Raw genomic sequence first — 27561 nt, 5'->3', positions numbered from 1 at the left:
TTTTATTTATTTGCTAATAATTGATTTATCAACTTTTAATAATTTTTAAGACGCGAACACCCTGGTACTGATAAATTTGTTACATTTTACTTTTCTGCTTCATAAAATTCATATATGCGAACAATAAGACTTTTTTTTAAAACAGCAGCCAGACAACAAATAGATTCATCTTTAAATCATGACCCCTTTGCCACGTTGGACTTTATTTGTTCCATTACATGAAACAAACCAATGCACAAAAACTATCCAGACATAAAAACGTAAAGATGTCAATTGAAAAGTGAAAGAAGTTGATAAACAGGCCATAAAAAATGCCAAAAAGAAGAATCAAATCTCTGAACAGCCTGGCCTGAACAGCTAGGAGATAACATCTAACTGAACATTCTGAATGTTTTTGAGGCTGCCATCCCTCACTGATATGGTATATAATTTGGGAAAGGTGAGTACTGACAGTGCTTTATCCTCTTGGACTAAATCCTTGCAGAAATATTCTACAGTTTACAATGCGTCATTTTGGTGACATGCTCTGGGAAGCTGCAAGAAACTCTCAGCATTTGGCAATACGTCAACTTGCGCTTTACAGAAGATCTGCTCTTCCGAAGAACAACAAGGCCACTGCAACCTAGTATGTTGGTCGCATATTGAGTAAAATGATTGTTTAGCATAGAGCACACGCAGAGTGAGTTGCATTTGAATCAGTTAGCGACTCTGCTGCATTATTTTGACTCGTTTTTGGCTTGAGAAAATGGAGGATTGTAGAGATGAAGGTCTTCAAATGAGTATTTAAAGGTTAAACAACTTCAGTGTAATAACACATTTTGAGATATTAAACATAAAAAATTATGAAAATAAATTCCGAATACTTTACTAAAATTCATAACATTCACAACTGTTGTCTGAATAATTGGGTATTTGATCAATTTAGCTTTTGTGAAAAAAATAATCTTTGCAAAATTGTTGCATTTAGTAATGTTCTACTTAATTTGTTTGTTTAAATTCAGCCCAAATCAATTGTTTGCAACCACTTAACTTAAAACATCGAATTAATCATGTTTTTTTTCAGTGTAATTACAGTATTTCCATCTCTTTCTATTTAAAGACATACATTATCTTAATGTTTTGAAACTGTGTTTTTGACTTTTCAAATTACTATTAATTAATGAAGGAAATTCATTCATTCATTTTCTTGTCGGCTTAGTCCCTTTATTAATCTGGGGTCACCACAGTGGAATAAATTGCCAGCTTATCCAGCACGTTTTACCGCAGCGGATGCCCTTCCAGCCACAACCCATCTCTGGGAAACATCCACACACACTCATTCATTCACACACACACTCATACACTTCAGACAATTTAGCCTATACAATTCACCTGTACCGCATGTCTTTGGACTGTGGGGGAAAACGAAGCACCCGGAGGAAACCCACGGGAAAACAGGGGAAAACATGCAAACTTCACACAGAAACGTCAACTGACACAGCCGAGGCTCATACCAGCATTTTTAGAGATGAAATTAAGAACTTTCCATTGCAACTTCATAATGAATGTTTTTATTATCTATTTCAATTATTAACTAATAATTTATATTTATATTAATAATTAATTGTTCATATTAATAAATTACAAATATATACATCTATATTAATAATTTATATTATTTTATATAATAATATAGTTTATATTATTTTATATAATAATGTAGTTTATATTAAACTACTTCATTAGTTTATTATTTCTTGCCAAATGCTTCAAAACGTTTTTAAAAATTGTCGAAAATTTGAAGAAAAATTTTGACGTATACTTGATTACAGAAATCAAACAAATCAATCTGAATGTAAAACTTTTGTGGTTTGATTTTCTGTTGTTTATTTTTGTCTTTGTATTTAGAAATACCGTTTTACTTTGCATGATCTTAAAATTTAATTTTAAATAAAAGCAAACTTTTTCTAGTACTGGGTTGCAGTTAAAAGGGCATCCGCTGCGTAAAACAAATGCTGGATAAGTTGGCGGTTCATTGTGTTGAGGCGAGCCCAGATTAATAAAGGGACTAAGCCAAAAAGGAAATGAACAAATGAATAAAATTAAACTTATAACCTTTAAAAACAAGTAAAGAAAAATTAAGGAACAAAGTGAAGGAAATTAGAAATGTTAAAAACACATTTTTTTAAATTAAAAATGCAACATCTCACAAATTTTCGTTGCTTTTAATTAATAAAAAAAAAATTCTGAAGTACTAGAATTTTGTTCATTTTTATCATACTGTAAAAAAAGATTTTTAAATGATGAGATAAGCAAGTTAATAATAGTCTTCTAAAAAAACAAAAAACTTTAAGCCCTTATTCTGCAACAACAATGAATGCAAGTCAAAGCTTAAATCAAAATCAACAGATATATAAAGTCAGAATTATTATCCCCGTTTATTTTTCCCCCAATTTCTGTTTAATGAGAGTTCTGTCAACATACTTTAAAACATTATAGTTTTAATAACTTATTTTCTAATAATTGATTTATTTTATCTTTGTCATGATGACAGTAAATAATATTTTACTAGATATTATTCAAGACAGGTTAACTAGGCAGGTTAGGGTAATTAGGCAAGCTATTGTATAACGATCGTTTGTTCTGTAGACTTTCCAAAAATAATAATAATTAATGACCCTAAAATAATTTCGACCCTACAATATTTTTAAAAAAAATTAAAAGCTGCTTTTATTCTAGCCGAAATAAAACAAAAATACTTTCTCCAGAAGAAAAATTATTATTAGACATACTCATATTAGAAAATCTCATTCAAAAGGGGTTTAAAAATTCAGATCTCAACTGTACTTGTGTTGTAGTTGCAAAAACAATATTTAAAATCTTTTCTTTATTCTGCTCTTCCGGTATCCTGGCTTCTTTATATAATTTCAGAAAACTGTTCTTGGCAAATTTTAAATAACAAAATTATATTAGCAGCCAATCAATATCAAAGCACAACATTGTTCAAAGTTTTTTAAATAGTACTAAAGTTGATTTAAAGTCTATATGTAAGACTGAATATTAAAAAAAGCATGCCACAAGTTGTCTCTGACCAAAATGAATGAATGTGTGAATATAAAAATAACTTTACCCCAATCTGCAAAACACTGCAGGGCACTCAACCTTTAATACAACAACATTAAGAATTCAGGACTTTGTGCCCTGATTTAAGACCTCTTTAAAGCCTTAATTTTGTGAGAGGGCGAATTAAGACCTGCTGAAACTCACTCTACAACACTGTCAAAAATGCTGGGTTTCACACATTTCTTCATGTTGTCTCAAAACAAACTGATTAAGTTAACTTAAATAGTTTTTTCAAATTTAAGTGACTTGAACATAAAACAAAATCATTTATACTATACGTTTCTGTCTATTATTTTACAATAAAAAAAATAAGTGGTACTGTATGTGAAAAGACTAAAATAGTTGTTAAAGACCGTCAGTATACGTGTGGTAATCAGACAGCTTCTCCACAATCAAGGAGAGGGAGAAAATCACAAGACATTGTCTCAGAAAAACAATTCCAGAAATTTCATTTTGCATGACATTGGCATCAAATTCAAAACATATACTCAGAATATGGCTTTTGACCTACTTTTCTGTGTTGCTCCAGGACTAATTACATATATTTTGTTTATGAAATAATATAATGTTTAGTGTGGTGCAATTTGTTTATATTACTCAAGCATCGTTACTTTTTTTTAATTTTGAGCATTATAAACCCTAGATGATTTATAATAAAGCCCAAAGTGTTTTGTTTCCAAAGATGCATGAACTTTAAATGTAGACCAACATATTTAGCAACAATGTGATAATTTGGGATGGTCATTTTTGAGAAAGTGCTTCTGACAGAGGGAAAGAAGGACACCGATATAGCCTCAGAAAACCTTTTAGAGAAATTTTATTTTGCATGATATCTTATTCAGTTTTGGAATATAAACTCATGAAACACTTGGCTTTCAAGTCATATTTTTTTAGGACATTACATTAATGTTTTCCTGTGTTTGTATATGGAAAAAACAAATATTGAACACAATACAATTTTTTTTTTCATGACTTCATAATGTATAACTTTTTTTTTTTTTACTTTTGAGCATTTAACTTTCACTTTTAACTACAATTTTACTAAATTTTCACATTTTACCACAGTAAAGTTTAAAGTGTCTTCTTTCCAATAATAAACAATTTGTGTTTGTAGCTTACAGAAGTCAAGAACTGTTACTATTTAAAGTAAGGTAGGTGTAAATCCCCCAAAGTGAGTGCTGGCTAACTTTTGTCCCCCTAAAAAAAACTTCAGAATTGTGTTATATCAAATCATAGTTTGCAAGACCAGCGTTATGGATGTAACATTTGCAGTAAAAAAATGCAAAATATAAATTCACAGAGAAAGTATACGAGCAATTCCATGCAAATGTGAACCTTGCAATGGAAAAAAAAAGCGTTCACCAAAAAACGGAAACCGTTTCTGGGTTTTTTTGGGTAAGCAAGTATTTTACTGTGCAGCAATGTTTTCAAACTATTCTATTTGCTTTACCAAAGTCACACAAGTAGCAATTTCAAATCTTTCACATCCATACCGTAGAGACGTCACATCCATAATGACACTTTTTTCCTCATAAATGTGAAAATATTAAATAAAATCAATAATTTTTGTTTTATAGAGACCCAACTTATATCCTTTTGATTATCATTGTTTCTTTTGGGTTGTGCAGCTTAATTCGCAGAATTTCTACAAAGTATGTTGCATACTGTAAACCCACAGACTTTTTTGTCACATCCATAACGCATGCTTATTTTCCTCATTTAAAGTACAAAACTCGTTTACAGATTGATATTTTTCTGGTCCAGTAACTCTGTGGTCATGGTCAGTTGTTCTGGAAAATATAAACAAAAGTTTCAATATAATGTTAACATACACTTTCAACTGCAATTATTACATCCATAACGCTGGAATTGCTCATCTGTTAACAATATATTGAAACATCTGTTTATATTTCCCAAAACAAGTGACCACAGAGTTATAGGTAGGCCCACATGGAATCTGCGCGCTCAGAATTCTGCAGATTTCCGCCGAGTTTATTTACTTAAGTAAATGTGTGTAAATCTATATTTATTCAGTTTTTAAATTAATTACAGAAATATTATTGACTAATATGAAAATGTTCATCTGATTTATGCACAATGCAGTTTGCACAGTAATAAACATTAAATAAAAGTTTAAAATATATTATTTTTTATTTCATATATTAATGTTTTAGTTATGATACTACCAAAATAATTCCGAAGAAATTCGCAGACTTTTACCAAAATTCCGTCTGGAAGATTTCGTCTGGCCCTAGCTAAGGGATCAGAAAAAAATCAATCTGTAACGGTACATTCGTACTTAAATAAGGAAAATTAACATGCATTTTGGATGTGACAAAAAAGTTAGCGAGTTTACAGTATGCTTTGTAGAAATTCTGTGAATTAAACTTCACAAGCCAAAAGAAAAGATGCTAATCCAAAGTAAAAGAGTCGGCTCTCTATAGAAGAAACATGATTGATTTGATTTTAAATTTTTGCATTTATTTATTTTGCATTCGTCTCTCTGTTATGGATGCGACAGATGTGAACTTGCCATTCGAGTGACTTTGGTAAATTAAACATAATAGTTTGAAAACACTGACAAACACATTTTTGAGTATTTCTGCAGTACTGTAAAATACAAGCCTACACAAAAAACTTCGAAACGGTTTTTGTATTCTGGTGAAAACTTTTTTTTTTTCACGGCAAGGTTGACATTTGCATGGAATGGCTCTTAGTAAACAGACAAAATTAATTTTAGACTTCACGCTTCAAAGCATTGAGGTTAAGTTGGTATTTATAATCACACATTGGGACTTTCTCCTTAATATAATTTCAAGAAAAATATTTGCAAATTCAAAGTGGGTAAATTATATTAGGAGCCAATGACTATTAAAGCAAAAGTACTTTACTGTGCTAATGTTGTTTTGAAGTCATACTTGCATGAGATTTCAGAACGAATATACAAAGTACAAATTAGAGACATTGTCACTGTTCCAAAGTGAATCAATGTGCAGACATAAAACCAACTTTACCTCTTTCTTCAAAACAGAGCACTTGATGTGACAGTGACTCACTTGATGTCCCTTTTAGCCGTCCGAACCACCACATACAGGTACCGCCAGCCTCCAGTCCCCAAATAAACACTCAGACCTGCTGCCAGGCTCCAGGACCAGGATGCCCCAAACAGACGGAGCAGGCCCAGGGACCCCAAAGACAGGGAGCCACTCGCCACATAGTGCATCCTGAAACAGTTATCACTTTTTAAACTAAAGCAAACATGTTGGAAATTATTATATACCACTATTATTCAGTGTTATCTTGCATTTGTTATGACACACTATCAGTTAACTGTTTACGGCGGTGTCATAAAGCAATAAAACTGCTTACCTATGGTAGACAGATAGAGTTCAGCCAGCCCTGATCTGTCAAGACATGGGACGACCTTGCTGTGCGGTTAGAGGTTGACTGACCACAAATATGACCAAAATACTGACCCTTATGAAAAGTAACGCGGGCGTCTGACAACACGGAGAGCGAGGGAAAACTCGCTAGGATAGTTGTGTTTAAAAAAGCAAAGTACGCGGTAAATATGTTCACTTCACGTGCAGCATGTATTTGACAAACTATGTGTTTACTGCACAACTACTGGGGTTTTGAAGTAACACGAAGCTGGGGGTTGGCGAGAAAGCTTTTCAAAATGGCTGAATGAGGGCGTTTTTCACAATAAAAGCGTGAAAGTTGTTGCTGTTAAAAATCGAAAGTTATTTTCATTCATTAATTATTTATTTATCTGACATTTTTCCGTTCTCAAATAACGTCTTGCGCACACGCAGTTTCTTATATTTTAAAAACAATTAGTTTTTTAGCCAAGAGGTTCAGCACTGGGCCACAGTAGACTGTATTAATAATAATAATAATAATAATAATAATAATAATAATAATAATAATAATAATGATTATTATTATTATTATTATTATTATTATTATTATTATATTTTTATTAGAATTATTATTCAAATAATTAATATAATAACAATGCTTATTTATTATTAGTGGTATTATTAATTAATTTATAATTTATTTATTTTTAACATATTTTGTAACCAATTTATTTTAGAATAATCTTAAAATATGGGTGAACTAATGTTAATTGTCCCTCACCGTAACAGATAAGTAAATTACCTTATAAAACAGCTTATATAAAATAGTAAATCAACTTATTATTAATAATCATAGTAATCAATAGTATATTTAGTATTTATAGAGTATAATATGGTATTTTAATCAGGAAACAACAATAATAATGGGAAATAAATAAGTAAACTGTAATATATTACTTGAAAACTCCTTGCACCTTTGTTTTATTTATTATAGCGATAATATAGCCTACTTTGAGCGAATATATATTTAAGTGCAAATTGAATGTAAGAATTTATTCAGATGGTATATTTACTGAAATTCATTCATTCATTCATTTTCTTTTCGGCTTAGTCCATTTATCAATCCGGGGTCGCCACAGCGGAATGAACCCCCAACTTATCCAGCAAGTGTTTACGCAGCGGATTCTCTTCCAGCCGCAACTCATCTCTGGGAAATTTACTGAAATTAGGTAATGAATATTATTAGCTGAACTTCGCATTGCGTACAGTGTTCTGTTTGGCTAATTTAATTATGATCAAATTATGTAATTTCATACATCTTCTGGTAGGCTAAATTAAAATAGAGAGCTACTTAATATGCCATTTCAGCCAATACTTGTCATGCGTTTAAACATATTTTTAATTAAACATTTTTAATGATTAATCTGCAATGTGAAGCATTTAAAGTATGTTAATTTTAACAGTAATATTGAACAACATAGTGCAATTTTGGTTTGTATGTGAGGTTCAGTGTTCAATCCCAGGATCTTCAAGCAACAGTAAATCAATTACCTCCTTTAACTAAAACGGAAGAGCTTGTAGATAAAAAAAAGCCTATTTCATAAAACCTTATTAATAATCTTCAGTTAGTGCAAAATGCAGCTGCCAGAGTTTTTACCAGTTTCATATCACCTCAATTCTATCCTCTCTACACTGGTTGCCTTTTAAGTTCCATGTTGATTGTAAAACATTGCTTTTACCTATTAAGTTTTAAATAATCTAGCTCCTGTTTATCAATCCAACCCGCTCTTTAAGATCTCAAAACTCAGGGGTTCTGGTAGCACCTAGAATAGCAAAGTCGAGTAAAGTAGGTTGAGCTTTCTCATTTATTACCCTTAAAGTCTGGAATAGCCTTTCTGATAATGTCCGAGGTTCAGACACACTCTCTTAGTTCAAAACTAATTTAAAGACCTATCTTTTAAGGAGAGCATACACACAGTGCATCACATAACAGTATGATGCTTGAGTGCATCCAGGCAGGTGAGTGGGCTCGACAAACCACCTGTAGAACACACGCCTTCTGTCCTGATGCACGAGACATTGTGTTAGAAACTTTCATATGCTTTACATGTTTGTTTCTGTTTGTTTATAGAACTGCTATTTACATTTATAACACTTATTTTTTTCCTCTTTTAATACTCAATGAACAGCAGCTACGCTAATTATTTTCTTAATTCTATATATCCTTTTGGGGATACTCATCTCAAGGCCTCTCAAAATTATGCAGTTCCATTGATGCGATCCAAAACCTGTGATGAAGTGATGCCAAGGTATCTATAATCCTGGACCAGGCCGTATGCTAAGCTGATGCTGTGGCGGTCATGGAGTAACGGAGAGCATGAGATTGATTCCTGAAAGACCCCATGCAGTGACATACGAGTCTTGACATTGATCTCATGGGCAAGCCTGATCACCCGCAGGCGACCTACTCACACCTGCAGTTCTTCAAGATGGATGTCCATGCCTCTGATGCCTAGACTGCAGCTCTGCACTGGATGTTTGGCCAGAGGATAAATGGTCGTGTCCAGGGGCGAATTGGCCATAGGAAGCACCGGGACATTTTCCGGTGACCTGACAGTCAATCTGGCCTGCCGCGCACCCGTCCCCACCCCCGCCCTCGCCCCCCTCACATTGGATGTGACCTGGCAGAATGACTCTGCCCTGCCGCACATCCCCCATTTTCCCCTTCACTTTTGTAAATTAGGCCGTACTCACACTAGGTACAGTTGCCTCAAACCGGGTCAAAGCACTCTTGTCCACCCTCCCGTCTCCCCCGGCGGCCCGTACTCACACCACAATCGGGCCTCGGCACGCTTACGTCATCGATGCTGCGATAATCAGTGAGAAGTGCTGTCACTCAGCAGCACAGTGGAGATTTCACTAGTTATATCGTTTCAGTCAGTTTGATATGCAGTGACATGCAGTCAAATATTTCGCCAAACAGTCCTTAGGGATGGGGTGACATGCAGTCAGATATTTCGCCGAATAGATCCACCACTTTTGGCGCTTATAAACAATCATAAAGTCCTCGTGCTGCAGGAATGAGGAGGTTTGCTGAAAGTGCGCAGCTGCGTGCAGTGAGGGGTTTGCGTATTTAATAAACTACGGCAGTTTGCGTTCACTGAACAGTAAGAATGATTAATAAATCCATATGAAACAGTCCCTTAAAAGTTACGTCTCGCTTTCAGTTTCGGGCTTTGGCAGGTTTTGCCCAAGTGAACCGCGCTCAGGCCCACCTCTTCCAACCGGGCCAGGGCCGTCCAAGTGAGCCATGCTTGAGCCCCATTCAGCGCACTCACACTTCTCAAACGATCCGGGAAACAGGTCTGGGCACGGTACGGATGGCATAGTGTGAGTAGGCCCTTAGTGAAGTTTGTTTCTTGCCACTGTTGCCACAGGCTTTCTTGTTTGGGACTTGTGGAACTGCACATCGATGGATTTGCTCTTCAGTATTGAACTTTTAGCAGTGAAATTTAAACCACTCTGAACTGAACTAAACTGAACTTCAACTCTGAAAACTGGACTGACACAGTTTCAATTTACTAGAACTTCTACGTTAAGCTGCTTTGACACAATTGTAAAAGCGCTAAAGAAATAAAGATGAACTGAACTGAATATTTAAATGTAAGAAAGATTTAAAAGTGCACTCTCTTTGAGTACACCTTTTATTTTTTTAAATTAGTTGAAATCATATTATCTGCAAGTACAGATTTTTTTAAATATATAATTTTAGGATTTGAAGTACACACAGATTCCACGATTAAACAACAATTGGTTTTCACAAGGAAAACCAGACAAATTTGAACACAATTTTATAAATATTTGATTCTATATCTTTTTTTTTTGGCAAGTGACCACATGTAATCATGTACGAACACATTGCTTTTCTTAGAGTTTTTGCCTTTTTTTTTTGTCCAAATATATATATAAACAAATCAAGAAGCATTTTCTGAACAAGTAAAAAATATTGTCTTGTTTTCAACAACATGTCAAAATTAAGTTTTTTCCTGAAAACAAGCAAAACAATTTGCCAAAGATGTAATAAAAAACCTTATTTCAAAGCAAACATAAGATTTTATTGCTTCGCCCAATGACAGATTGTATTTTTCCTGTTTTAATGAAAAATAAATTTATTTTTAAAAAGACAATTTTGTTTTACTTGTCCAGGAAATGCTTTTTGATTTAATGTTTTTAGATATTTGGACCAAAAACAAGACTACAACCCCAAGTACACTGTAAAAATATCCTTAAATTAGCAGTTTTTCATATTTTGTGATTCAAGTTTTATTCTGCTTTTGGGACCTTGATTTTTTTTTTCTAACAACTTTTAAACTTGAAAGGTGTAAAAAAAAAGTGAGTTTTATGAACATTTTTTAGTAATTTAAAGTGCTATATAGTTGGTGTTTTATATTATGCTACAAAAACCTTGCAATAAACTGCCCATACATTTTTTGTTATTGTACAGACTTATTTCTCGATATATTATTTCTAATACATTATATTATTTCAAAGTAAACCACTAAAATGTCAATAAAATCACTTTGTTAAATTGTAGAGTTAAATTTTTACCACCAAAAGAGCAGAGATCAAGATCCCATAATGCAATTCACAAACATAAATAAACAGAAAATATGGAAAATGTTATTCATTCATTCATTTTCTTGTTGGCTTAGTTCCTTTATTAATCCGTGGTCGCCACAGCTGATTGAACCACCAATTTATCCCAACCCGGGCTCATTGTGGAAACATAGCCCCGCGGACGTTTCTGCGGACCGCGATTTGCATCCCGGGAGGTACGTATTCGAGTGGTTTTTTGTTTTCGCGGATCCGCGTGAGGCCGCTGTGCGCGCTTTTTCGCGTCTCGGGCGGGCGCCTCTTGGGAGCGCGCGGCGTTCGCGCCCGCGCCGTTCTCGCGCGAATAGCCGCCGGATCGAAAAAAAAAAAAAAAAAAAAGCAAAAGCCCCCGTCTTCGATTTCGGCCGCTTTTTCGAATCCCGCCGCGTTCTCGCCCTTATTTTCCGGATTCCGTTTTTCGTCTTACATGATTTCCGGAACCCGCCATTCCCCGGACTCGATCTCGGTCGTCGTCCACCGTGGCCGGCTCCGGCTCGTCCTCCTCCTCCTGGGCCTCAGCTCCGCCGACGCAACGCTGTGAGCTAGGCGGACAAACTGATTGCGTCGGGAAAGCCCTCCACTCGGAGGAGAGTGCGAAGAGGAGGGGCGGAGCGGCGCCACACCACCCCGCGGCGTTCGCTCGAAAAAACCAAACGCGGCCTTTACGTACCTCCGGCCACGTAAATCGCGGTCTCCAGAAACGTCCGCGGGGCTACGTTTCCAGAATGAGCTTGGGTTGACTTATCCAGCTAGTTTTTACACAGCGGATGCCCTTCCAGCTGCAACCCATCTCTGGGAAACATCCACACACACTACGGACAATTTAGCCTACTCAATTCACCTGTACCGCATGTCTTTGGACTGTGGGGGAAACCGGAACACCCGGAGGAAACCCATGCGAACGCAGGGAGAACATGCAAACTCCACACAGAAAGGCCAACTGAGCTGAGGCTCGAACCAGCGATCCAGCGACCTTCTTGCTGTGAGGCAACAGCACTACCTACTGCGCCACTGCTTCACCTGGAAAATGTTAAATAACAGATTTTTTACAGTGTAGGTAAAGCATTTTTTTTTTGCATTGTGTGTGATCAGCTTATTGTCTTTCTGTGTGAGTCTCTGTAGGAACTGCTCTGTGTGTACACAGCTCTGTCCGGCTGCAGCAGCTGAAGGACTCTGCGCAGGACCGCTCGCCTCAGAAGGATGTAAACCCACGGGTCCAGAATCTGGTTCCAGCTCGCCAAACGCAGAGCCAAGAGAAATAGCTTCTCACACTGGTGCTTCGGTCTGCTGACTCCTTCATAAAACCTGCTAACGGACATGAGGATGTAAATCTGTGAAACAAGAGGAAAACAGTCAAAGAGTCTAGAACAGGCTGTGAAGTGTAAGTGTTTGTCAAAAGCACTATAGGGTTGTAACTGTGTAATAAACACTGAGAGGGATCATTTTTTAAAAATGTTTTAGTGTTTTGGTGGGGCTGGAAGAATGTTGTTGTAGAAAGAATTTAACAAGTTAATAGTTTTAGTGCCTTTAAAAGATTAGCTGGTAACACTACAAAGGTTTGTATTATAGTTAATAGACTTACAGAAACAAACAATGAACTATACATTTATTACAGTATTAATAACATTAGTAAATAAAAATACAGTCATTCTTTGCTAGTTCACATTAACGTACAGTGCTTTAACTAATGTTAAGCATGAATTTAGATGTTACTAATGCAAATGTTGAACTATGGTTAATAAATACAGTACAAATGCTCATTCAATAATGTTAGGAAGTACATTAACAAACATTAATGAATGAAACCTTATTGTAAAGTGTGACCTTTTAGTTCATTCCAAAATGAAGACTCTGTCATAATCCAGACAGCTTAGAATTGTGCTTATCTTCAAAATTTGAAAAATCTTTTAATTAAATCAAAGAGACTTCTGCCAGGCCATTAAAAGTCTCTTTAACAAAAAAACTTAGACTATTTAAATGACAATTCAAAACTCAGCCGACTCAAAGAGAATAAATTAATAAATCCATGTCAATCAAAACATGATTTCTTTACACATTAACAGATTTAATTTTGGCTTATTTTTTTCAGCTTATGTTAACATTGATGAATGAGCAATGTTTACAACATTTAGATGGGAATAAATGTGTCAGATTTTAAGTTGTGAAAGTATTTTTTTATATTTTCAGGTGAGCAGATTTTTCAGCTTTGATTAGAATGATAATAATTTGTGTTCCAAAGACAAACAAAAGTCTTTTGGGTGTGGAACAGAAGGACAGGAGCATGAGTAAATGTTAACAGAATTAATATATGGGGTGAACAAATGCAGAAGTAGATGTTGGTCATATATTTTGAAAAACATTTAAAATACAAACAAGGATAAAGTTGTGCAATATTATGTTAAAGATGCGTTCAGCCATGAATTTTGGAAATCATTAATTCAATATTTTAAATTAAAAATTATCACCTTAGAATTATAAGGTTCTATCTGACATTTTTGTCAAAATTGAGTTATTCACATTACAACTTATTACAACTTATTGACATTATGGGATGCTGTCTATAAGTTGTTTACATTTTAAGATTTTTTATTTAAAAAATTAATGTTACACACATACTGTTTGCAATGGAATGCAAAAACTTTTAAGCTGAATATCTCAAAATCATTCAGAACGCAGATAGAACCTTACAATTCCAAAGTGAGAAAATGGTAAAATTTAGAGGGAAAAGTCCAGTAGTTTGCATCACATGATATATAGTGGGTTGTTTAATGCATTTCTTTCATAATGCAGGCATAAAATATGAAATACTTTGCTACATGTGTCCTACTTCTCCATTAATGTTCTAATATGTTTGCCAATCTCAGTCATTTTGACATTGATAAACTGTTAAAAGGATAGGTTTCCCAAACAATGAAAATTCTGTCCTTATTTACTCACCCTTGTGTAGTTTCAGTGCCACATGCAATGTCTTGTAAAGACTATAAAAGGGAGAAATCGTAAAAATGTCATACTTGCACTTGTTCATCTAATAGCAGTGAATAGAATTAAGCTTTAAAAAAAAATTTTAAAAAAATACAATATTAGGATAGTTCCATGTGACACATGCCCTACATTCCAAGTGTCTTGTGGGAAGAAAACCCCATAAAGAACTATAGTCACTGGGGAAAAACTAACCTAAATTTAATGCGATATTTAACAAAAATCATTACCTTAATAATTTTGCCAAATGCGCAATCATAGAACTCTACGAGTATGCCAGATCACTCTGACCGCGCCAGGAAAAGCAGACAGGTGATCCAAAGTTAATAAAACATGAAATCTAATTCCTTAAAATACCCCCAAAGTATCTGTGTAGTAAATATCTGTGGACAAGAGCTCTAGGTTGCATTTCTCGAAACCTTTTAAGGCTACGTCATACTTAAGTTGCACCTTAAGCTGTTTCCTAAACACTATGTTTTCCCAACACAAAGCGAGTTAAAACTTATGTTAACCTGAGTGGATTGAACATAAAACAATTAAAGTTGTCCCAAAAAATGTAAGAGTTGTGTTGATTCAGCTCATTTTAAATGTGTAGTTTCAACAACCAGCAAAAACATTTTTTTTTTGAGTGTAGTCAAACCTCATCAAATACCTCATCAAAACCTTATTCTTTTGCAAAGTTGATCTGAACCACCCAAAACTGCTTTTTAAAAAACATTTAAGTCTATCTAACTATTTAAGATGTTTATACACTAGACTATATTAAAAAGCTGAAACATTTTTTTTTTGATTTGATGTTAGGTGACAGCAGTACAGTGCTAAATTATTGCAAAAATTATTACAAAGTATTAAAAAACAATAGGATAATTAGCAGGTCTAAAAAGCTGGAAGATAAAACCTCAGATGAACAACATCACATGAATCTCACAACGGGTCAATATATACATTCATTCATTCATTCATTTTCTTTTCGGCCTAGTCCCTTTATTAATCTCGGGTCACCACAGTGGAATAAACCGTTAATTTATCCAGCATATGTTTTAAGCAGCGGATGCCCCTCCAGCCACAACCCAACACTGGGAAACACCCATACACTCCCATTCACATGCATCTATACGTACAATTTAGCTGTCCCTATTCCCCTATAGCGTATATATTTCGACTGTGTGGGAAACTGGAGCACCCAGAGAAAACCCAGGCCAACACGGGGAGAACATGCAAACTCCACAGAGAAATGCCAACTGACCCAGCTGGGGCTCAAACCAGCGACCTTCTTGCTGTGAGGCGATCATGCTACCCACCGCGCCACCATGACGCCTGTTAATAAAACAAAAATAAAGCCAATGTAGAAAAGTCATGGGTTACAAACTTAGAATAGTGATTACTTAACGGAATCTTTTTTTGGTAGGATTTTATCAGTTTCTCAGATTATTCTGAAAGATATTTTTTTGCACAGTTCTCACAAAATTTGCATTACCCAATTTTGGCTCATGTTTAGCAGTTGGATGGGCATTGTGTTCACACACACATGAAAGCTCAAGACCAACAAACTGATCAAACTTCTGCTGATGATCAGTTCAGACATTTGATTAGCACTGCCTGACTTATTTTTGTTAATGCTATGTTGTTATTCAGGTTTTATTTATTTTTCTATTTACTTTTTTAGATCTGCCAAAGATCTGATAAGATAATTTTTATGTCCTGAAATGAGAAAATAGGAATTGTCTTAACTTTTTTTTTTTTCAACAATTCTTTAAATCTTAATTTCTTTCAAAATGTGTGCTTTTTTCTGGTGAGTCAGGGTAATGTGTATGACGTTCATGAACCCATCGTCATGCACATACATTCAAGTTCAGGTTAAATAATACCCTATATTTATTTCTTTACGTATTTTTCACATATACGCTTGAAATATTTCATGCTTCACAGGCGGATATTTATTGCTGCACCTGGTGGGCCACTGTCTTGGATACTGTAATTCTTATACCCTAATGGACAATAAAAACAGAATGTTTTTAAACCAGCAACAAACTTCCAGTGAAAGTACTTTTTTTATTATTATTTAGATGAGGTTCCTTTAATAGCATTGCTAATGTGATTCTTAGTTTATAATCAGAATGAAGTCATTAAAATAGACCTAAGCATTCATTTTATTGTTTAACCGTAAAATGAAATAAAAAGACTGTAATTTAAAGCATAGTGAGTGAAAACAACTGAGCACTGCATGTCCATCAATGTTAAAATAAATGTTTACATTTTGAAGACATGGTGCAGTACAATTCAATTTAGTGCAATGCTTCTTAACCGGCATGTGACACACTTTCAATCAACCCAGGCTAATTGGGAATATGTGGCCAGATCTACATTCGAGAAATGCAAAATATGCGCCCAGGACTATGTACTGTATGGCTGCATTTTTACCACTTGCCTCCATAATGATGGCTTTTCCAGAGTGACCAGTTTTCTCGGTAGCATGCCAGTTAAATCAGATAAAACAAAATAAGGCAGTGTGAAACTGGTAAAAACATGCTGCCGTGATGGCTTCTCTCTTCTAGTTTGCTTTTGAAAACATGGTTAGGTTAAAGGAAGGGGATTAGTTTGTTGATAGCAAAGTGATACACGCACAGCAAGCATACCAAATTCTCTCATATGTGCTCAAGAAGGACATTGAAATGTACAGAAGGAATGGGACGTATGAGAAAACGGGCCTAGCATATTGGAGATTGTCAAATGTACATGTAAACAAAAACTGCAAGCACACGTAGCCCAGGTTACAAATTTTGCAGTTCTTATATGTGTAGCCATGAAAGTATCATTTATAATGAACAACATGACTGTTCATTGGGAACAGTAGGGTTGGCTTAACGAAATTCACTAATGCAGCGGTCAAACTAGAGTTTGAGCATGTGAAATTCTGTTGTTCTTTTAAAGATAACAGTTAGACTTTAAAAAAGTAAGCGACTTGCCGAAAGAGCTTGCGTTTACGGTCTGTCACTTTCGCATGCATATGAATGGAAGTCAATGGGGCTAAATGTGCAGTGTGCAGTGCAGTGTGCAGTGTGACCGCGGCTTTACTGTGCAAATGGTCAATTAAACACCCGAATTGTGCTAAGCATTTTAGAAACTTCCTAACAGGTGTAGTTTTCAGAACAGTGGGCCTCCAGGTCTAAGTTTGGACACCCTTCTGCTATATTTTTGCACCATTTTAAAAAACTTAATACTGGTTGTTATTCACTGCCATTATATGGACGTGTGAACAGGACATTTTGTTAAAACTTTTTTGTTTGTGGTTTAAAAAAAAAAAAAAAAAAATCAAAACCAAGAAGGGAATATGGCAAACAAACAACACCAGGAAGATTAAAAAAAGACTAAATACAATTTTGGGTGAACTACCCCTTTAGGACCAGTTCACACAGACAAAAGACAACAACAGACATTGACCAATCGCAACAGGTGCTTTGCTTTATGTCTAAAAATTAATTAATTGCTAATTAATATTTAGTTACAACACAATATTTGTATTTAAATAACATTTAATTTAATTTCAATAATTCATATATTATATTATATTATAATATATTATATTATATTATATTATATTTTCAAATTGTTTATATTTTAACTTTTACAGATATAAAAAGGTAATTTTACAAAGAAATGTAAACAATATTATTTCCACCTCTACCCTCTAAATAAGTTGAAATTACATTTACCTAAGAGAAAGAAAAGATTAAATAAAAAAAAATATATATATATTATATTATATTGCTCAATGTTAAATTTAAATGCACAGACAATAGAAATGAAGGGTTCAGATGAAAAAGTGCTGTCTAAATTGAGCCTTTTTCTCATCTTATTTTGGTTCAGATGTTTTATTTTAAAGGCAATGAAAAGAACCTACCAGTCTCTATAAAAAAGCAATTACTGATCCTGCACACAGGAGCCCGACAAAATGAAGAATGTCACAAAAACATTTGTAAAATGTCAAGTTTTTTTTAAAAATTGCTTCTCTGAAGTGATTTACACAGAGAGAATTTTATATTTTAGTATTTATGGCAAGTGCATTTTAAGTATGTTGAAACTGTAATACAAAACAGTTTACTAAAAATATTACATTAACTAGTTACTTTGCAACTAATTACACCCAATACTGCTGAGAAAAGACACTTTGCAATCAGGCAATTGTTCTTGTTGGTCATTGTCTGTTGAAATGGCTTTTAACATTGTGACGCACCAAGTAGACCTTGTTGAAAATCAAGAGTCTCCTCACAATGGCTGCATCTTGGCCATAATTTTTTGCTTGAACTCAGCAAAATGCAAAATGACTGCAATTTACTCTGCACCTGCTTATAAAGATTTACTTGTCAATATCAACAGTGGCCAAAAGTATAAAGTGCTTGGTCTTAAAAATAGACATTTATCGATAGCTTGTAGCTTTTTAAATTAAGTTACCAAAAGGTAAACTGGGTTGACTTTTATCCATAAAGTATTGTCCCTCGTTTATCTGTTAGCTGGCAAAACTACTACTTCAGAGCAATGATATGTTAATGTTTAATTATCTGGAACTGTGCATATATAAACTTTAATCAATGCAGTGTTTGCCAAACATTTTGAATATCAATCATGTTGATCACTTTCTTCCTTACAGGTGGCTTATATTGTGCATATCGAAATTCTCAGGTGAGATGACATTATTCACTTTCTTGTCACCGTCTTAGTCACTGTCTTGTCACTTTCTCGTTTATTCTTGAGCACTGACAGTCTGTCTCACTAATAGCCTGACACCAATTCTTTGGGTGAAGTCAGTCTGATGGGACTAGAACTCATGTGGAAAATTGCAAAAAAAAAAGGGTCCCGCAATACAGAGTTATTGGAAATATGTGCTCTGGCCTACATTTTGTGAAGCCACAAAAGCGCTTTTCAAAACTGTCTGCAGTCTCGCGAAATAAAAATTACAGGTCAGTGTGATGCTAACAACTTTGGTTCCTTTTCGCACTAATGATATTTACAGGTACATATTACTGATGAATAAAGCATAATTTTCATGTAGTACAACATCAAAACAACAACAACAACACCTTAACAGCGTCTATAATTTAACCCTGGCTCATTCTGAAACCGTAGTCCCGTGGATGTTCCTGGAGACTGTGAATTATGTAGCCGGAGGTACGTGTGGCTGCATTTCATTTTTTAAGTGAACGCTACAGTGCGGTATACAGTGCTGCTTTTTGCCCTTACCAGCTGACCGCTCACCTCCGTGTGAAAGGCTTTCCCGCAGCAACCAGCTTGTCCAGTTAGCTTGTCGTGTACATCGGCGGACTTGAGGCGCAGAGAGGAGCTGACCCTGACGACGACCGGGTTCGAGTCCGGGGAAGAGCAATTCCAGGTATGACAAAAACAGAATCCAAAAAATAATGTGAATAAGTTCATAACAGGGTGAGAATGTGGTAAAATCTGAAAACATGGTAAAAATCAGATGAGGGCTTTTCTTTTTCTGGATTGCTTTTGTAAACTGTTGGTTGGGTTTAGGGAAGTAAGCGGGTCAATCGGTAAAATTGGTTGGGTTTATGGAAGGAAGAGGGTGGGTCAGTCGATTAGCTGGTCGCCCAGTGAATCATTCAGTCAGACAGACAGGCAGCGGCATCTGGTGGGTTTACGCGAGAACAGCGCAGGTGTGAACGGCACTTGCGAGAGACATTTGAGATACAAAAAGCACACACAGCGACCTCTCTTTAATTTTCATAAACAAAAACTGCAGAAATACATTTTCAAATTACGTTTTCAGAATGAGCCTGGGTTGCTATAGTTTGCAATTGAATACATTTGCCTCACCTCTATATGTTCAACGTTTCTAGCATGTCCTGTTTGGTCAGTAGCTCACTGTGTAAGGTGTTGTAGTTGTAACAGAGCATTTGGGTGTTCACAAAACAGCTCATCTCCACAAATGAGATAAAAGCAATGTAAATCAAAGTAAAACCTTGGTTGCAGTGCACTTTTTTTTCTTACTTTTGCTTTTGAAAACACTCGGTTGGGTTTAGGGTAGAGTTTAGCTCAGTGGTTTGCTAGGTGATCTGTAGACACGCTTCTAGTGGATGTCTACAAGAAGGTTGTGTATCTAAAACACACAACAACACATATCCTCGCAATAATTTTGACAGCATCCTCTAGTGGATTTGTCATCTGAAATAGGCAACAAAAGCAATGCAAAAGAAAGGGCACCCACACTCTCAGAAATAAGGAGCTGTCACTAGGGCAGTACCAAAAGATACACATTTGTACCCAAAGAGTACACAGTGGTACCTCAAAGGTGCATTTTAGTGCCCAAATGTACATATAAAGTACATTTGAGGTACGATTATGGACCCTTCAGGTACAAATATGTATTTTTTGAAAAGGTTCTGCCAGTGACAGCTCCTGTACCCTTATTTGAGAGTGTATGATGCAAAATCAACTTTTGGAAACTATTTGGACAGAACTGTGTGTAGGTGTGTTCACTTTCATATTGGAGTACAGTGGTCCCTCACTATAACGTGGGTTACTTTTTGCGTTCTTGCAGTTATTTTGCTAATTTTTTTTGTGCAATTTGACATATTTATTTATTTATTTATTTATTTTTACAAAGCACTGTGTTCTGTGTCCTGATTAGCTGTAGACCATTGTCAATCAATGCCTTGTCTCCTGTACAGTACAGAATGTGTTCAGCTTGCCAGCTGACATAAATCTTTGATTGCTAGCCATGTAACTCTGAAGGTCTGTACTATATGTTTGCAAGCTTTTACCCAACAAACACCATAGTGGTGACGAAAAATTCTGCACCATTAAAGGCACCTGCGGTAGCATCCAAAAGGCAGAGGAAGATGCTAACCATTGCACAAAAAGTTGGACTTCTGAACATGGAAGGTAGAAGGTAGAAGCTACTTGAGTATTTAAACAAGAGAGAAAAGTGTAAAAATATTAATGCCTATCTGAGAAAATAGTGTAGTGAGGTGTTTTACAGCTTAAAACATTGATAATTATTATAAAAAATAAAGCGGACTACTTCGCAGACTTCACCTGTTGCAGGATATTTTTAGAACACAACTCCCGCGATTAATGAAGGACCACTGTAATATAAACACGACAGGTCTCTTTTTTTAATATTCTGACTTTAAAATAGGATCCAAATTCCAGCAATTTTAAGAGACAGGAGTTGCAAAGTAACTGGGATTAAAAGATCTGTTTCAACTCTCTGTGATCAGCTGCACCTCTAAAATTAGTTTTACCAGTCTAAAATGTTTCTACAACAGTGCATGTTTGTAATAAAGAAAAGACAAAGAGGCTTCGTGGACACCAAGTAGAAGTGCAAAAACAGTGTAAAGTTAAACGTGTGTGTGTACTGCGAACTTAGTAATGGTTTTTGTAACTTATCGTTGCATCATTTGCTTGAATAACACCAACACACACACATATATATATATATATATATATATATATATATATATATATATATATATATATATATATATATATATATATATATATATATTAAATAAACTAAATCCTTAATCTCATCCATGTCTGTCTCTGTGACTGTTCTGTTTATGACTTGATGTAGTAGTAGCCGACATGCACAATGGTTAATGGGGAGAACCAGCTTATTTGCATTAAAGGCACATGCAATGAAAACAACTACACTGTCATCTAAGTCTAAAATTGGCATAATCTGGAGTGTTCATTAAATGATCTGACATGTATTTTGAGCTGAAACTTTGCAGACACGTTCTGGTGACACCAAAGACTTATCTTACATCTTGTAAAAGGGGTAAAATTGGAGCCTTTTAAGGTTTCACAAAAAATGCAGGCTAAGGCACATATTTCCAATGAGCCTGGGCTCAATAAGTCAGACAGACACTCTCTGATGATGCCAAATTCAGCCAATGGCTTTGTATGTTACAGCTATTATATGGCTGAGGCAGAGCAGCCGAAACTTCTAAAGGTTTTTGTCATGATAACATCAAATGGGGCAGCATTAGTTTCAACAGCACTGGTATTGATCCCCTCAGTGTCGGTGTGGGTTACATCCCTGACTCACTCACAAGAAAGGGACTCCAGCAGACACAGGAGACCACGGTTATCACAGCCAACTGCGTCATCATCTCCACATCCAGCGAGTGCAGAGAGGAAGACGAGAAAGATCCGTGTCTCCGAGCGGCGCTTGACTTCAGACATCCATCCTTAATCCTCGCCTGGAGCAATTTCAGCCCGCTTAAAGTATTAGAAACTAATGAGACGATCAAAGTTAAAAGCCCCAGTATTGAAAACGCCAAAGTGAGGCTGACATCAGCAATGGAGAGCGGGCCGTTCACAGGAAGGAAACACCAGGTGCCAGGAAACTGCGGTTTATAGTTGCCTACGTTTAGCAGAGGGAGTCCGGCTAAAGTGAGCGCCATTGAGGTGATGAGGAGCACAGAGAACCGCACACGGGTCATGGTGACGACCGTCGAATGCAGGAGGGGTTGAGTAATGCCAATGCAACGCTCCACAGCCATAGCACTTCCAAGAAGTAATGGACAAAGGCCGAAAAACACCATGCAAGCTCCAAAAAGCTTGCAGTAAATCCGAGGAGGCTCCACTTCCATCTGTCCGTGATGCTTTACCCTTTCCAGGTGGAGGTTAAGAGCCAGAGCCCCGGTGATCAAGTGACCCGCCAGATCACTCAGAAGAAGGGTTGACGCTAATAGCAGAAACGGCACTTTGGCTCGTCTGCGAAAGCTGGCGTAGGAGTGGGCCAGGATTGCAAGTGCGGTTAGGTTTGAGAGTGCGCCGAGAGTCATGGTGAAGTAGGACATCCCGAACGCTGGAGGGTTAACCGTAGAGGGAGATGTTGAGTTCAGTGTTTGGTTGTCAGCACAGGGGATTGTATAGTTGTGGCCTCTAGAATCCTGGCATAAAACTGGGAATGAAGGGGTGAAAAAGATATCCATGGTGTGACGGGCCGCAGTGATGAAAGTCTGTCTGCTGGAAACACTCCTGCTCGGAGCCGTATTGCAGCTGTGGTCAATAAAAATGGATTCATCTACTGTCACTGCAAGAATAATAATTCAGAGGGAGAGAAAAAGATAGAGAGAGAAATTTAGACTGCATATTCTGTTCTGTAGTCAATGTTAAATATCAAGACTGGAATTATGCTTAGGAAAACATCCTGGCATTTTTCTACTCCAAATTAGGCTGGATCAGTGAATAATAATAATTCTTGCTGACAGCAAGGCAAGCAATGAGCTGCGGGGCATGAGAATTGAATAATTTTCTCACAAATATGACATTCAAAACATGTCAGCACTTTTCTTTCAGTTTTTTTTTTTTTTTAATAGTTACATTTGCAAGATGGATTTATCTACGTCTGTATTATTTTAGTGCATTTACTTTCAATGTACTTGTTTATTGGTCACACTTTACAACAGGGTTTAATTACAGTAGTTAATGTTGCTGTATTTACTATACCTGCCAACACTCTCGTTTTTCACGAAGTGTCCCATATTTCAGAACCATCTCCAGCCAGTGGTTTAAAGTAACTACGTACAAATACTCGAATTACTGTAATTGAGTAGTTTTTCTTAGGAATTTTAATTTTCTAAGTAGTTTTAAAATTGTGTAAAAATTTTAAAAAAAGTTTTAAAACTTTTACTTTTTCTTGAGTACATTTTAATGCAGTATCTGTACTTTAACTCCACTACTTTCCTTCAACCTGCACTACTTTTTTTTCTTATCAATGGGGATTAGCTCAGTTGTCTTTTGATTCCTGTCCAATCAAATCGCACATAGAATGTAAATCGCATCATATTGAACTACCTCAAAACACAGGCAATTTATAATTGCAGCAAACTGTTTGGAAGCATTAAAAGTGTCCAGGAAGATGTCCAAAACCGTTACACGCAATGACCCAGAGACTGTTTAGATGCATGTCACTGATGAGAAGATGATGGATGTTTACTTTATGATGACCAAAATGGCCTTAAACACCCAGGAGGCACAAGATTTCAACATGATGTCAGATTGATGTTGTACTCTAACGCCATGGGGACGTTGCATTTTGTTTGGAAATTAAACAGAATCCAAATGTTGACGTCAGAACTCAAAGTCTGGCCAACATCAATGTCCAACCTAAAATCAACCAAATATCAACGTCTAATGACGTAACAGCTTAACGTTGTGTGGACGTTACCACTATGACGTCTCTCAGACGTTTGATTTTGGTTGCCATACCTGATGAATAAATGCCAGTTTTTGACATCAATATGATGTTGGTTTAAGATGTTGGCTCAACGTTGGATTTTGGTCACTTTCTAACAACCTAAAATTGGGTCGTATAACAAAGTAATTTGCCGCCCTTATTGGACATCAAATTAACTGTCCTTAGACGCTGGCAAGACATTCAATTTTTATCACTTGAGATCACAGCCTAAATCTAACCCAATATTAATGTCTTGTGATGTTATGTGCCTGCTGGGCAATAACTAAATGCACTACAGAATGTTACGTTTACACACATCCACAGAGATCATGTAAACGCATCATTTTTACATCTTTTTACAGTGTAATACTCTTAAGTACTTTTGAAAGGGCTACTTTTTACTTATACTTTGAGTATTATTTACAACAGATACTTTTACTCTACTCACACTACATTTTTAGGCAAGTAATGGTTCTTTTACTTGAGTATGATTTTTCAGTACTCTATCCACCACTGTCTCTCGCCACCCTCCTGTTTTTTTATTTCTCCCGGAAAACTCCTGCAATTTCAACCACCCCCCAACCCCAGCAACAGCTGCACAACATTTATTTATCACATTTATCATAATTCAACATTTACTAATGCATTATTACAATTTAAAGTTGAGCCTGCTTACATTAGTTAATGCACTGAGTTAACAACTAACAATGAATGACTTTAATTACATTTTTTTTGTTAACGAAATAAAGTATTGTTTATTGTTTGACAACATTTGTAAATACATAAACTAGCATTAAATTTATTGCAAATAGTTACCTAGTTATTAATTAATAAAAGAATCATACATTCTCAATATTATTTTAGAAAGATATTTGATGCATGTTACATTTTCAAATGCACAACTGAAGAGACCCAGACTCGTAGCACTTGCAGAGATGTGGATCATTCACTGCATATAGATTATTTTAAAACATAGCTATTGAACTGAACACAGTGAGAACATACCAGGGCAGAAGATTAAATTGCATATTCATACTTACAGTGCAAAAATGGTAAACCCTATCACATTTTCAGACATTATAAGTCCTAACCATTGCTTACCAATGTGTACTTGATGTGTTTTAGCTTCTGTTTAAGTAGGATTAATGTGCTGTTACAACAGGCTTAATTGGAATGTGTCTATGTACACTGTGTCTATGTTCTGCTGTAATAGGTTATTTGCATCAAATCTATGGTTTAAACAATCAAATGATAAGTGAATAATAACATGTTTAATAGCTGTATTTTTTAAAAACAATTTAAGTAGACTGTTATTTTAAAATTTCAAGCTTTAAGCCATGAAAATTATTTAATTTTTATTTAAAAAAATTTAAGGGAGATATCACCTAAATTAAAAATGACTCCATAATTTACTCACCCTTTAATCATCTAATCTTCTGTGTATATGATTTTTTTTCTAGTCAGATGAACACAGTCAGAGCAGTTTTAATTTTGATTCTGGCTCTTCCATGATGTATAATGGTGTTGGATGTGACTTTTATAATGCGCAATTGGCCGCTGCCAGAATTGATTGGAGTTTATAATTGAAAAAAGTTTAATATTTCTGTTACACAAACACATCAAACTGCTTCCTGCATAACTCCCTGGCGGCATATAGGTTAGTTTGATGATGGATTTATGAACTTTTGGGGGCCTCAAACAAGTGTCATTTCCCAACTCATGCCATCAGGAAGATTGTTCCAGGGTATTAGAGTCGGCGAGACTACTCAACAGTTTCTTTCCACAAGCTGTTAAAGCACACAATTCCAATCACCTTTTCCCACTTTGAAATATTATCCACAATTCCAGCCTCCTAAAACCAGAATCCTTTCCTCCCCACACACCACAAGAAACCCTTAAAGCAGGGGTCACCAATCTCGGTCCTGGAGGGCCGGTGTCCCTACAGGGTTTAGCGCCAACTTGCCTCAACAAACCTGCCTGGATGTTTTAAGTATACCTTGCAAGACCTTGATTAGCTTGTTCAGGTGTGTTTGATTAGGGTTGGAGCTTAAATGTGCAGGACACCAGCCCTCCAGGAACAAGTTTGGTGAACACTGCTTTAAAGCATTATGCAATTCTAAGTGTGCTTCATACAGGTGAGTGGGCTTGACAAACCACATTTAAAAACACTCATCTTTTCATATTTCACCACATACAAGGACTCAATAAGGAAAACTAACTAAGACTCAAGAAGGAAAACAATGTTTGTTTGTAAATAAACTACAAATCATATTGTATATCTTGCATATTCAGTCTTAAAGGGGTGGTCCACTACAATATTATATTTTAAATTTTAGTTAATGTGTAATGTAGATGTGTAAAAATAAGCAGCTTAACAGCTTAGCAAAGCCTACAGCGAACAAAGTTTGGGGACTACAAAAAAAAAAAGTAATAAAATAAAATAAAAATACATATGGGTTATTTATGTTATAAATCCTTAAGGTTACATGCATACAACCCCCGCAGTGAAGGGGCGTGGCCAGAGGCACTGTAATGTTAAAGCAGAGAAAGCTAAAATGCTGTCCAAATACACTTAATTTTAATATGTTCCAGGGAATTATATATATAAAAAAAATTATATAGCTAGCACTTAATAAAAGACAGCTTCCAGAATCTCGATTTGGCTAAAAACTCCTCAAAGAAGGAACATCTCCAGCCATAATAGTAGAAGCTGTGGATTGTAAGCCACATCTTGTAAGTATTTTATTTTTTAAAGATTTTAAAGATTTTTTTTTTTTTGATCTGTTACATAAATATTGTCTAGAATTAATGGCATGTTGTAGCAAGAATGTAAACAAGGATGTAAACAACAGAAAATGCTGTTTGGCACTGCTAACAACTTAACTACAAATTCATATTTATCCGTCAAACCCCTGAAAACACCCACAATCTCACTGAAAAAAAGTGTTGCATGCAGAACTGTTGCAAACAATTTATTTGTGTTGAATTTAAACAAACAAATTAAGTTTTATAATGTTCAACTAAATTTGTTTAAATTCAGCCCAAATAAATTGTTTACAACCACTTAATGTAAAAAAATTTAGTAAATCCAAGGAATCATCTTAAGTAACAAACTCACAAAATATACTATATGTGAAAGATATTACTTACACATGCTTTTAACCTAAATATATATAAAAGACACTTTTATATATATATATATATATATATATATATATATATATATATATATATATATATATATATATATATATA

General features: G+C 35.4%; 2 protein-coding genes across 6 annotated transcripts in view; both read right to left on the bottom strand.

The window, feature by feature from the left end:
• slc27a1a (solute carrier family 27 member 1a) overlaps positions 1-6711 on the bottom strand; it is a 58774-nt gene extending 52063 nt beyond the window's left edge. Inside the window, 2 exon segments of the mRNA NM_001013537.1 lie at positions 6159-6326; positions 6472-6711. Of these exon segments, the coding sequence (NP_001013555.1) occupies positions 6159-6325 (167 nt within the window). The 5' untranslated portion in view covers position 6326; positions 6472-6711.
• Positions 6712-10129: 3418 nt separating this feature from the next.
• Positions 10130-27561, bottom strand: part of ptger1c (prostaglandin E receptor 1c (subtype EP1)) — a 30833-nt gene continuing 13401 nt past the window's right edge. Inside the window, exons 3-5 of one of the 5 annotated variants that reach the window (XM_073934151.1) lie at positions 22172-23160; positions 14055-14095; positions 10130-12422 (exon numbers count right to left, since the gene is read on the bottom strand). In XM_073934151.1, coding sequence (XP_073790252.1) covers positions 12206-12422; positions 14055-14095; positions 22172-23059 — 1146 coding nt within the window. In that variant the 5' untranslated portion in view covers positions 23060-23160 and the 3' untranslated portion in view covers positions 10130-12205. 5 annotated transcript variants of the gene reach the window in all.

The sequence above is a fragment of the Danio rerio genome, chromosome 3 (assembly GCF_049306965.1).
Source record: "Danio rerio strain Tuebingen ecotype United States chromosome 3, GRCz12tu, whole genome shotgun sequence".
Taxonomy (NCBI): Eukaryota; Metazoa; Chordata; class Actinopteri; order Cypriniformes; family Danionidae; genus Danio; species Danio rerio.
The sequence above is the reverse complement of the archived record's forward strand: the minus strand, read 5'-3'. Positions and strand labels throughout refer to the sequence as shown.